This window comes from Sinohyriopsis cumingii, chromosome 4, assembly GCF_028554795.1.
Source record: "Sinohyriopsis cumingii isolate HCF-2022 chromosome 4, ASM2855479v2, whole genome shotgun sequence".
Taxonomy (NCBI): domain Eukaryota; kingdom Metazoa; phylum Mollusca; class Bivalvia; order Unionida; family Unionidae; genus Sinohyriopsis; species Sinohyriopsis cumingii.
In genome coordinates, this window is record NC_142964.1 from 31901545 (window position 1) to 31915729 (window position 14185).

The 14185-nt window shown below is 37.8% G+C and overlaps 1 protein-coding gene across 15 annotated transcripts in view; it reads left to right on the forward strand.

Annotated features, from left to right (window-relative positions):
* The window catches only part of LOC149800884 (uncharacterized), a 67083-nt gene that overhangs the window by 41296 nt on the left and 11602 nt on the right, over positions 1-14185 (forward strand). For 9 of the 15 annotated variants that reach the window (XM_089954910.1, XM_089954911.1, XM_089954915.1 and 6 more), the window contains 4 exons: positions 2555-2593; positions 3305-3499; positions 7406-7471; positions 11955-12020. In XM_089954910.1, coding sequence (XP_089811036.1) covers positions 2555-2593; positions 3305-3499; positions 7406-7471; positions 11955-12020 — 366 coding nt within the window. The remainder of the gene's footprint in view (positions 1-2554; positions 2594-3304; positions 3500-7405; positions 7472-11954; positions 12021-14185) is intronic. The other 6 variants (XM_089954921.1, XM_089954923.1, XM_089954917.1 and 3 more) reach the window with 5 other exon arrangements.

The following is a 14185-nucleotide window of genomic DNA, read 5'->3' on the forward strand; positions in this document are numbered from 1 at the left end:
TCAGGCCCTTAACATAAATTCTCCTCTCGCTGTTTCGGTCGACATCGTCTACAACGAAGGCAGCGTCCTTGGATGACATCTTCCAGAAATACAGGTACGTTCTATCCTACTCCAAGGCAGGCATGATTATCTTTAATCTCTTGGGTTCTTTTATATTTTTGAGGTATTATAGTGAACTGGAGAAAGGCATACATTTTTACATCTGGATATTGAGTTCTTAATCAACAGGAGTGTGTTGTGGTTCCCTAGTGTTCGCATATCCAGAATTGTCCAACTCGTCGAGACCGTATCCAACAAGACATGGATTTCAGCTAGAGTTTTTGTAACTCATTGGTTCATTTAGTGGGTCAGCAGACTTGATCCCGATCGGCCGTCTATTTAAAGGCCCCTCAAAAATATTTTTGGCGCAGTGGCGCCCATTTCAGGCACCTTCGAACAATTATTACACAAGCTTTTATTTCACCGTCAGTTTGGTTGACCAAAAGTTTCCCGCTAGAGAAGCCCAAAATAGAATCGCGGTATGTACTGACGCCATTGCGTACGCTATGGGTGCTTTCTCCCCTTCTCAAGGTCCTGATACCAAAACAAAATCCAGAAGTTACAAGATAAGAATAGCATGTTGATTCTGAGAGCTCCTCTCCGATGTGATGTCTTGGGTCACCTATCTACTCGATCTGCCCAGGTAGATCCCTGTAAACCAGATTCTCGATCAGCCACGGTCGAGTGTATTCCATTTCTGTCCGGACCGCCCGCTACATGCTTGGCTTTTTCTTGGACAGCCTTAAGAGATAGCTTTAAATATTAGATTGAAGAGAGAATATCAACAGCAAGATCGTCCACTCTGAGGGTTTGTGATGGAAAGTCGTGTTTTCACGGAATGTTGTCATACAGATATCGTCCCCGATAGCCTCAATCCCTCGACTGGTTCTATGAGAAACAATGGTCTTCATCACTATAAAATGCTACAGCTCTTATATTGAACACCTTCCGGAAACATTGCAGTTGACATTGTGCATGATAAATCTATATCGGATCGTTTAGCTTATTTTCGTCTCAGTAGACCAAAATCTCACCTTGTTTGTAAAACGGAACCGCTTGTTTTATCCGCTGAATTGTCAGGTAACATTTCAATAATCATCTCAACGGTATGTTCGGGTCACACGTCAAGTGACCATATGTTGCTTATGTACATTGGAGGATGCTTATCGTTCGCATATGGAAATGCAGCTGTTCCTCCCTAGGATACACGAGGTAGAGTTCGGATGCTCCGAAACCCCTCCAATTAATCTAATGCGATTGTGGAACGTATTCTAAGCAGAAATCAAATTTTTAATTCTTACCCAATTACATTATAGAAAAAGCATCCCAACCGACCCACCCCATATGCGAGCATCCGCCTTAGCATCTCGCTCAGCTAATAACCATCCACAACTGGGGAGATAATGAGCAAGGGTTACCGTCCTTTATTTATTTCAAATGTACATAAGACAAGTTTCGTCATTTAGGAGCGCTAGATTTGCGAGATGGCAGGATAATATTCCTAAAGTGTCCTCGGAAATACATAATTTACTTGAACATTTTCTTTCTAGTTTTAGAGGCCTGAAAATTTAGATAGTTTATTGATTGAAAGTTTATTGATTGAAAGTTTATTGATTGAAAGTAACCAAATTTCGCCAATAATTAAGGCATACAGAACGATATTTACTCAAAGCTCAAAAAATGAAACCTGGCAATGAGCGGAAACACTGTCGGTGTCATGATATAGTGACATAGAATGTTTTGTTAGGTTGATGCGTATCTTTAGGAATCGACTTGTCTACTCTACCAACAACGTCAAAACTACATAATCTATATTTTTAATGGGACAAGTATCCAAAATGAGGCGTAATATGCTGCAGATTAAAGCAGTAGTTCAAGTGCAAATCAAAGATGGAAATTAATAACCTCTTTGAAACAGTAAATATTTACAATTGCTTCACATTATTGTACATAAATCTGATGCAAATAGTATTGCCTCTATTGTGTACCTTTGTGGCTCTATGGATGTGTGCATTCGTTTGGTAGATTCAAGCACAAAGAAATATTTCAAGAGAATTTGAAACGGTCTATTGTCAGTGAGTAGCACCACTCAAGGCTAATACAATAAAAGTATTTAATTTCATAGTATAAACTCCAAAACCATATCCTTTGAATAGTGTTAGTTTCTATGTATATGACATAAATATTGAGACTATGCAAACATGACCATAAGGCATTAGAAAATGGAATTTGTTTGAGGATCTATATTCTCCAGTATATTAACTAAGCGGTTCTTGATTTTATCAGCCTCCTGATTGGTAGCTTTTATGCCGGCTGGCTGCTACAAAAGCTGAAATTGTCTCTCGTTCAAATACCCAGCTGTTTATAGGACTACAATAAAGCAAAGAGCTTTCCAAAAGCATTGTAACTTGGGCCTATGCTTTGTTATGCATGAAATAAGGTCGACAGACTATGTGCAGGGAGAAAGGTCTTAGTCCATTGTATGAATTTGTTACTGTTTCCTTTTTAATTTCAGATTGGTCATTTACGACCGACTCGACCACCACCACCAACAGTAAGGACTTCATGATTTAAAGTATTTGAATATGAAAGAAATATGGTCGAATACTATTTGTAGTCTCTTTATTTGTCCTCTACTGATCAATATTATACTTAATTCGGAAATTGTATGTGCTGATTAGGATACCGAAACGGCTTGATCGTGTTCAATTTGTGCAACTACCCCTTTAGGTCATTTATCATTATTGTTGTAATAGCGTGACCGCACACAATTTGTATATGCAACCCTTACCATTTAATTATATGTAATGCATGCATTGTCTTTTATCACTGTACTCATCAAACGTAGATAAATTATTTTGAAAGAAAACCACTATTAAGAAAACTGACTGAAGGCGCATGTCAGTAATGATATAAAAATCCTTGCATTAAGATCCTTTTGTATTTAATAAAGGAAAGTGGTCCGACAAATAAAGTAGCATTTCATATCAGATTGTACTGTTGCAGTTAGCATTGGACTTAAGGTTTTTAAAAACAAAAGTTCTGATAACGTAGCCAAAGTCGAGGAAGTGGTACATTTCGTTTCTATTTCTAAAGGGTCAAAGTTCAAATTATCTTGATATAAGAACATCTCAGCAAGAAACATTAGAAATGCGAAGCAGCTAATATGCAGACCCATTGCAGAATGCAATATTTAGTGCAGCATTATTTTAGAAAATAGACCTTATATTAAAGAGAATCGATGCAAATTTCCTTATTTTTGCAGTAATGGACACTCGACCGACGCCGGTCAATTCCTTATGTGTACATGGTGAAACGTATTTCTACCCTTACCAATGCCAATTGTACTATCTTTGCTACAATGGCTTCTTGCTTACTGAACACTGTACTTCTGACCTTGTGTACAGCAGGTCCGCTAAGCAATGCGTGTCGCCAACATCTCCAGACAATGATTGTGTCCGTAAGTAGAGCTACAATTCAGTTGTTTGATTTTAAATGCAAGAAATCGATTGTCTTCCTGTTGAGGGTGGAAACTAGCATAAACAGCAGAATGTAAGTTCATTTCTCGCGCCCTGTTCATGCCCAAATTGTGAAACTATATTCGTAAGCAATTGAACTGGCACAAAACACTTGCAGCCAATTGTCACTGTGACCAGCATTTTGAATTTTACAAACTTGTGTTAAGCATTTGTTAGTTCACGACTAAAGAGATTATCTGCAATCTGTAGTCTATCGCTACACTTCATGGGAAGACGAAGTTTTGAAAATGATTTACTCTTACAATAAATGCATGTCTTCATTACCCATATTTCAAGCTTCACTAATATAGATTCAGGTTTGATTTTTCAGTTTTCCAAACAGTTCAAAACATCAAGCTTGTTCGAATGCATTTGCTACTCCCCTCTGTACACAAAAGGTCAGACGCATTTAATATTCGTACCTGGAGGCCGCTCCGGTGGCCTAGTGGTTGGAGCGTCTGCTTAGGATACGGAGGTCGTGGGTTAGATCCCCGGCCGAGTCATACCAAAGACTTACAAAAATGGTGCTAACAATTGCCTTGCTTGGCGCTCAGCATTAAGAGGTTATTATTAGAACTGGTCGACCTGGTGTCAGGATAATGTGACTGGGTGGGACATCATGCTACATGTCTGCGGTATGATGCCCCAGTGCTAGACATCGTGGCGATATGACTGAAAAATTGTTAAAGCCACGTTAAAACTCCCTAATCACTCACTCAACCATTTGTACTGGCTTAGTTTCAGTTTCTACCTTTAGTTCAATGTCATTGGTTATGCATATATGTGGAAACTTAATGAAAGGAAGCAGGAAGAGTGTCATCGAAGTTTTCTGAGCATCGTTCATTCTAGAATGATATATGTGCATCTCGGTTAGTACCACATCTTTGTATTAAAGCCCGACCCTAACCTATATTTTTACTGACCTCGAACAAGATCTTGTATTTGCTCATTGTTAGTGAATGCCTCTTGATTTGTTTCAAACCCTTGTAACAAACTTGGGTCACCTTGACTCGAATTTCATACTTTAGTCCTTATGGTTCATTTTTTTTTTTTTTTTGACTGTTCCATTTGAAAATTGCTGGATACAACTGTTAGTACACTTGTACAAAATAACACGGACCTACATTTAATTATTTTATTCTCAGGCGCTGTTCAATCTAGAATCGTGAAATATGTGCGTCTTGTTTGCTTGTACTCGCATTAGCCTTGTTCATGTTATATTGACTGATTTAGGTTTCGGATTTTGCATTGGCGGAGTACGCATACTTCCGTATATGAAACCAATACATTAAATATTTTCTTGCTGGTTCGTCTGTATTAGGCAAACGTTTATTAACTGAATAAAGGCAGATAGTTACTCCTTTCGGTCCGTTAATTTGGGTAAGTTTGCTTGATGACCAATGGTTTGGACATTGTACTGTGAACAAGTTCTAGTTTTGAAGCCTGAAATAGAAAGTTATTAATAAAACGTCACACCTTTGTCTTGAAATAATAATTAGGGGAGAGTGAACATTACATTTATGCGAAACTCAAAACTTAAAAGCTAGCGATGAAAAGCAGAAACATTATTTTGGTGTTGTAGTTATAGAAAGTTTTTAGACTAACATATTTCTTTAGGAGTCGCTATTTCCAATCAACCAACCACGAAGTCAATATTACAACAACTTCGTTTTTTCATTTGAAAGAGGATTGAGAATATCCAGATGTCTCGTGCTATGCTGCAGGTTACAATATTTTGCTTCCTTTCAAAGGTAGAAATTAGGAGCATGCCATTGCAACCTGTAATTGTTCAAAATTGCCTGTCAAAACAGCAGCTGCTTTGATACGTTTACCATTGTTTGCAAAATATTTATCAGTTTTATCCTCAGATTTACTAAATTAAATTCCTAGGAAATATTAATAGACAATTTGAAAGTTCCTACAATTAAACTTCCTCCCAACAAAATATATTTTAACAAATGATATTACGTACGATATTTTTGAAACTCGGCAGCTGAAATTCGTTCTGGATGATTTGGTTTTTTTAGATTTACATTGTGGAATGCATCTGTCATAAGCGCTGCAACTGGGAACAAGATCAATGGTTCAAAAGATATTAGACCTATATTTTTAAGGTCACTGTTCCCAGAATTTAGCACTTTGTGGCAATTAGCAAATTCGTTTGAAGACTGAATGCTGTAGTTGCTACGATTCGTGATCTTTCTATGTTTAAATATCTAAATAAACAGTGTACAGTTTTGCCCAAACGTGTGGGCATTTCTTAGCATTAATTGAATTTAGGCCCGATTGAGTTTTCGCTTGGATTTCTAAAACTTTCAATACAAAATTTCATTGCCTATGCATAGTCTCCTTTTGTCGGTTTGTTCCCCAATTTCATCTAAGCACCGATTGTCAGTGACTAAATCTCATTTGTTGGCAGTACATACCTTGAAATACCCATGAACCGTGGCTACTGTGGCATTCCTCCATTATTCCCAGTGGCAAAAAGTGCCATTTTCGGACTACATTTCTTCACATGAGAAATGTATGCCGAGTTTTTAAATAGTTAAATGTATAGCTTCATTCCGATATTTATGTAGACTATTATTGAAAATTTCATGTAAAAGTAATTCCAGGCTGGGTGTGATACTGGAAATTTAGGTGTGCGATACGGAATCCGATTGAACACCTATATCAAACGCATGTTCAGCCATGTACAATTGCAGGTATGTAACAAGGGAGAGTAAACGCACGTTTTATGCACAAGGTGTCCAGAGTACATTAAAGGAAATGAACGTAACTTTGTTACAGAAAATACATGATTGTAATCCAGAGTGTAGGCTGTTGTTTGTAAACGGTTTCGCAGACAAGATGGTGTACAAGCGTTGCAACCGTTACTCTCATTTTACAAGTAATAACTTATAGTAGCGACTAAAACTATCACATTAAGAAGACAAATTATATCACAACAATTGATGAACCGCCATAGTTGGGATGACCAATAATACTCTTAGCAATAACGTTTATTTTGAAAATTTGCCTTTTTTGACACATTCAGCAGTTTGAATTTGTAAACGCTACAGGTGCAAATTATCCTCAAGAGGTCCAGGTGTGATCGCACCTTCTGCCACGAGATTAAGGGGTAGTTAGAAATGTCTAAGAGATGCTCGGCAGGTGACATGTGAAAAGTTTTTGAATTTTGTTAATAATCCCAAAATGGAGGTAACCTCGCCTACTAAATAAGCATAATCATTATTTCAAAATGCAACACTGAAAAGATTTATCTACTGAACTATGGGCCTCTTTTCATCTCGTTCGAGTTGACTTTTTCAAGGCACATACTGATGTATCTAACAGTTGTAAACTAGGCTGTTGCAAACAGGAGTATCGCCTACACCTATGTTTCATGTACTACTTACAACCAAGATCACTGTGACCTACATTGTTTTACTGACATGTTATGTGTAGCTCGTGACCTCGTAAATGTTTCCTTCCAATACACATCCTATATACTGTATACCATAAGATTACCCTCGTCAGCTTAACAATGTATTGTATGTGAACAAGTATAAGAATTAGACAACTGTACTGCATGCTTTTTATTTTGATCATAATAGCTACGATTCCAAAGTTAATGAGACTTACTTTCTATGGGAGCACAATGAGTTTTTAAAATATCAGAAGTGAATGAATAGTTACCGTTAAAATTCTTCATCAATTTTCCTTATAAAATATTGCTTCTCAATGAAATATTTGTGAGGTAATTTTCCTAGTGTTTTTGTATTTTTATCGTTACATACTTGTAAGGAAAAATAGGTTTGTAACTTGTTAAAGCCTGGTCTTATCGCAGTGCCCTTACATATTTACAGGGAATGACATTGAAATGCAACAAATTGAGATGAGAACTACCAGAAAGAATCCACCGCCCAAAATAGGTAACAAATTTGACGTCATGGAAAGTTTTTCTAGCTATATGCTATCTGCTGGCAATAACGCAACGATATATAGCATTAAGGCAAAAAGATTTGTTGAAATAAAAATATATACTGAAATTGTGTAATGAGGAAACTTACATGTCGCAAGGAGGGTAAAACTATTTTTGTAAAGGTATACTTAAGTCTATACACTTCAGTATTCGGTGAGACGTATACCTCTGGGTGAAGTAAATAAAGTAGGTCACTGTAGATATGATCCTGTTGAGTTTAGGTCTTCGGGTTCTGCATTGGCAGAGAAATTGAGCCGTGCTTACGTCAAGCAAATACATTTAATATTTTCCTGAACGTTTGTTGAAAGAAATAAAACCTCGTGTCAACTTGTAAATTGTAGCAGCCTTAAAATGATTAGTTATCTGAACTGGGTAAACTTTCAATTGTTTGAGTAAACCGTGTAAACTCTCACGGTCCGTTCATTCGGGTAAGATTACTTAGACATCTGTGTTCGGTAAACATTTTTTCCCTCGAATACGTTCCCCAAACACATTACGTTAGGTATATTAGACTGCTACCTCGCGAACACGGCTCAACTAAAAGACGAGATTTGTTTTATCCGATCTATTTCAAATAGGGCAGTAACTCTTTCCCATTGCCTCCTGTAGGCACCTCCAGGTGTCGCTACTTTTTAGCTTTGTTTCTGTACAGAGCACACTTCGTACAGTTCATATTCCGATTATCCCATCATGAGGACTTTTTCCTTGAAATAGTCTATACGGGTATCTTGGTGACAGATCCGTTCGTCTATCCGCGTCATCTGCATCTTATCAGTACTACACCAGAGATTTCTATGAGAAATGTCCTTTTAGCCAGGATTTTGGAGCGGCCGTCTTATATACCGCTAGCATCCGGTCGGACCACACACCGTTCATATCAGCTGTCAAATCCGCCTATCGTACACTTAAGATCTCCGGTGCCTACATGGCCATACTTGTGCAAAGCTACAAGCCGACCCAGATCAGGAATCAGCGAGCAGTGATTGCGATGAGATGCTGACATACCCAGGTTATTCAGATTCAACTATTAAACCGAATGAATTCAGCTTTAAAGCCGCCGTCGAAGAAATCTAGCGGTACTGACAATTTCGGTCTGCTCTCCACCCCTACCACTACCCAGGATTACACTTTCACGTCCATATCCACCCCGTATCCCGGAAGTTACTCAGTTTTGCTTCCAACGACACAAATTATCAATTCACATTTCTTCCCTCTGACCTCCACATCAGGCCCTTGACCTTTGCCCAGAATATGGATTGTTTTCCTGTTCCGGTCGTTATCTACAACGATTGCAGCGTACTTGGAATACAAACTGTACAAAGTCAGACTTCCGTCCATCGCATAAATATTCTATCCTGGATAGAGTTCTTAATCAACCGGAAAGTGTTGCGGTTCCCTCGTGTTCGCATGGCCCTAATTGTCCAACTCGTCGAGACAAGTGTCCAACAAGACTTGGATTTCAGCGAGAGAATTCTTGTAACTGGTTGGTTCATTTAGTGCGGAAACAGACTTGATCCCGGTCTACCGTCTATTTATAGGCACCCACAAATATTTTGGTCAGTGGCGCCCATTTAATGTGCCCTCGAACAAACAATTACCACATCTATCATTTCAACGTCAGTGTAGTAACCAAAGTCTGTTTACCACAAGTATCCCGCTAGAGAAGCCCAAAGTAGAATCACTGTATGTACCGACGCCATTGCATATGCTTGGGGTGCCTTCTCCTCCTCTCAAGATCCTGATACCAAAACAAACCCGGAAGTTACAAGATAACAGCATGACGATTCTGAGAGCCCCTCTCCGATTTGATATGGCTTGGGTCACCTATCTACTCGATAGCCTCAGTCCCTCGACTGACCGTTTTCTCATGTTCCTTAAGGAGCAACACTTTTGTCCGCATCACTATCAAATGCTACCGCTCTTATATCGAGTACCTTCCGGAAACATTGCAGATAAAATTGGGAATGATAAATATCTTCCGGATCTTTTAGCTTATTTTCATCTCAATTGACCAAAATTTCTCACCCTGTTTGTAAAATGGAACCGCTTCTAGGTTTTATCATGGTTCAGTTCGAATAAATATGAGCGTCTAGTCTAGTTTTCCAGTTTCTATCATACAAGGCACGTTTCCTGATGTACATTGCAGCAATGGACAGCCCGTTGCTACCGCTGTTTCGTACGTGTTCATGGTGAACTCCATTTCTACCCTCAAATGCCAATTGTACTATCTATTCTACAGTGGCTTGTTGCTTATTGAAAACTGTACCTCAGACCTTGTATATAGCGGGTCTTCTAAGCAATTCGTATCTCCAACATCTCCAGACAATGATTGAGACAGTACATAGAGCTACATTTTTTATTTTATTTTAAATGTCTGAAATAACTTTTGAGGGTGGAAACTAGTATAAACAGCAGAATGTAAGTTTATTTCTCGCACCCTGTTCATGCCCAAAGTGTGCATATATTCGTAAGCAATTGAACTGGCACAACACACTTGCAGCCAATTGTCACTGTGACCAGCATTTTGAATTTACAAACTTGTGTTAAGCATTTGTTAGTTCACGACTAAAGAGATTATCTGCACTCTGTAGTCTATCACTACACTTCATGGGAAGATGCATTTTTCTAAATTATTTACTCTTAAAATAAAAGTAGGTTATCATTACCCATATTTCAAGCTTCACTAATTTGGATTTAAGTTTGATTTTTCAGTTTTCCAAATAGTTCAAAATATCAAGCATGTTTATATGCATTTACCAGTACACCCCCCTCCCGTACCACAAACGGTCAGACACGTTTAACATTTGTACCGGCTTAGTTTCATTTTCTACCTTAGTTCAATGTCATTGGTTATACATGTATGGGAACCGCTCCAGTGGCCTAGTGGTTAGAGCGTCCGCCTCGGAAGCGTGAGGTCGTGGGTTCGAACCCCGGCCGAGTCGTACGAAAGACTTGTAAACATGATACTAGTGGTTACCTTGCTAGGCGCCCAGCATTGAGGTTAGTGTTAGTACTGGTCGGTCTGGTGTCACACTGCAGGAATCTTAATGACATGACTGATAAATTAAAGCAACGTTAAAAATCAAAATCACTCACATAATCACTCACATACATGCCTGTATGGGGGAAACTGTATGAAAGGAAGCAGGAAGAGGGTCATCGGTCTTTTTTGAGCATCGTTTATTCTGAAATGAAGAAAGTATGCATCTCGATTAATGCCACATCTTTGCATAAAAAACTATTTAATCTTTTACTGACCTCGACCAAGACCTTGTTTGCTCATTGTTATGGGATGCATCTTGACGAGTACCAAACCCTTTTAACAAACTTTTAAACCACCTTGACTCGAATTTCTTGCTTTAATCCTTATGGTTACTTCTGTTTTGACTTTACCATTCGAAAATCTTAAATTGCTGGATACATCTCTATTAGTACACCTGTACAAAATAATAAAACGGAACTACATTTCACAATTTTAATTTCTCATGTTCTGTTCAGTCTCAAATCGTGAAAAGATGCGTCTTTTAGTGCCACACCATTGGAAGAAAAGCTAATCGTACCCTACATTATCATTCACTAGCTTGGTCATGAATTGCGTTGAGTTGATATCTACTTGATCTTTACGGTAAGTTCTTTGCAACATTGACATAAATGGAATAATGAAATTTGGTGAAGGTTATATATTGAAAATTGCAGCATGTTAGAGACTGAGAAATGAGAGTCACCTATGTTTAATGGACCATTTACTTTGTGGAAATTGTTAAAATCATGAAATATAGTTGAATGTATTTGAATTATTACTATATGGTTACAAACAAGGTCACGGTGACCTAATGTTTGTTTTGCTGACATAATGAACGTGTTTATCTCGTGACTATATAGATGTTTCCTTTCCTATATACAGCTCTTTATGACCAGTGGAGTGGAGCAGGAATAGGAGTTTATTCATGGCTAACTTTCCATAGTAATGACTTTACACTGTACATCACCAGCTTACCTCGTCAGCTTAAGACTGTATTGTATATGTAAGCTTAGTATAGTAGTAAGACTAGTGGATATCGTGCTTTGTAGGCGAGGCTTCTGCTGTAGTGCCCAATAAAGGCAAGTACTATTGTATGAACTATGATAAAACCCAATGACTTCCAGCCAATCAAATAGTTTATATGGGTGCACAATAATAGCTTCTAAAGCAGATAGTAAGCCAATGACTAGGTCATGACTGGTTACTCTTACATTGTTGCTTGCTGTGCACTTAATATTTTCTTTTTCCATTCAAACTTTCATTAAATTTGCTTCTAAGATATTTCTTCACTTTGTGATAATTTCTTTCGCATGGTAATTGCCATAATGTTTCCTATTACATCCTGGTAAGGGAGAATATCTTTAAAGCTGCAAAATATTTATATAATCCCGGTGTTCATCCATATTTACAGGAAAAAATAAGAGAACGCAACGTATTAAGAAAACAACCAAAGCTGCCTCGGCAACGACCACTGAAGGTAAGGATAGAAATAACAAATTTGATGTAAGGGTGTTTTTTTCTCCCCCAATGTGCTCTTATATCAATAACGTAACGCAACTATGTATATAGTATTAATGCAAAACTACAGCATTATTAAACCACAACTTCTTTAAATTGAATGCTGTCTGGGGTCACACAATTGTCTCGCAAAGAATAACAATTTGTTTTTTTAAATCCTCAAGTAGTTAATAAGGAGTTCATACTGAGGTTTACACCTTGGTGTGAAAAAGTAGATGCACTACTTTTCCATCCTAATTGTTGAAATTTTGGGTTTAATTCCAAACGTGTACAAAGGAGCTCACTGTAGGCATGTTCTCTTGTATTGATGTTGTTGTTGTGGGCTTTAACGCCACTTTTCAACACACGATAGGCTATACATGGCGCCCAGTATTAATGGTGGAGGAAGAACTTGGGAAAACCCCCGAAAGAACCACCGACCAACGAGAAGCTACTGGTAATTTTTCTCACATACCCACATTGGCCGAATCAGAGACTCTAACCCACGCAGACTGGTGAGATGGCAGTGATCCGTAACGGAGAGCGCTTTAGACCACGCAGCCACTTGGGGCCCATGTTGTATTGACACATTCAGGTTTCGGATTCTGCATTGGAAGATTGCAAATAAGGGGAGACCGAACATTACATTTATGCGAAGCTCAATACGGAAAAACAGGCGATGATAAGCGGAAAACTTCTTTTCGTGTTGTAGTGATAAAGTTTTTAGATCGACATATCTTTAGGATTCGCGATTTCCAATCTACCACACACATCAATATTACATGATCTTCGTTTGTTAATTCGAAAAAGGATTGAATATATCCAAAAGTATCGTGGTATGCTTCTGATTCCAATATGCCTTTTCAAAGGTAAAGGTTAACAGCATCCCTTCGAAACCTGTAATTTTTCACAATTTCCTCAGTCAAAAAACAGCAGCTGCTGTGATATGTTTACCTTTGTTTGAAAATATTTATCAGTTTTATCCTCAGATTTACTAAACGAATTCGATTCCTCAGAAATATTAATAGGCAGTTTGGAAGTTTCCCCAATTATACTTCCTCCATAAAAATATTTTCTTAGCAAATGATACTGCGTACCATATTTTTTAAACTCTGCAGCTGAAATGCTTTCTTTCTATCTTAGGTTTTAGATTTACATTGTTGAATGCCTCTTGTGTAATCAGCTCTTTATCTGGGACCATTATCAAAGGACGTACGGCTTAAAAGATATTAAACCTATATTGATAAGGTTCCTGCGCCCAGAACTTAGCACTTTGTGGCAATTAGAAAACTCATTTGAGGTTCGAATGCTGCAGTAGTTGTTACGGTTCATGAACTGGGTATAGCGGTGTTGTAATTTTTGGGCTATCTTGCTCATGGTAGAAGCCATCCAGTTTCATTAAATCCAGGCAGGTACTAGTTTAGGTGTCTTAACAATCACCTTTTGTCCAAATCTGTGGGCATTTCTAATCATGCATTTATTCTTGGCACGATTCGAGTTTGTCTGTATTTCTAAAACTTTCGATACAAGATTTCAGCGACTAAGCACTCTTTTTATGTTTGATGCAATTTACTAACCAATTTCATCTGAGCAATGATTATCAGCATTTTGTCCGAAATATTGTCAGCATAGAATAAAGCTCATTTATCGGCGTCATATACCTTGAATGACCCATGAACTGCTCGTCCCATCTACAGTATTCTCCCCATTATCCCCAGCGACATAATAGCAGCAAAAGCAGCCATTTGCACTAACTGCATTTCTTAAAATCACAAATGTATGTTTTAAATAGCTGATAATGTATATCAGTAAATAAATCTCGATATTTTATAATTAAAGTATTATTGAAAATTTCATGTCATAAATGTAATTCCAGTCTGGGTGTGTTATACTCGTATTTTGGGTTTGCGATATGTAATCCCATTGAACATTTGTATCTAACGCCTGTTCAGTCATGTAAGAATATGCAGGCATTTAATAAAGTAAGAGTAGACGCAAAACATGGTATGTGCCAGGCGTCCATGTTATAGTAAAGTAAATGAAACTTAATTTTGTTATATGAAATACATAATTGTAATCCATATTGTACTCGAGGTTGTTTGTATTTATATCTCTAAACTGGTTCGCAGACAAGATGGTGTACAA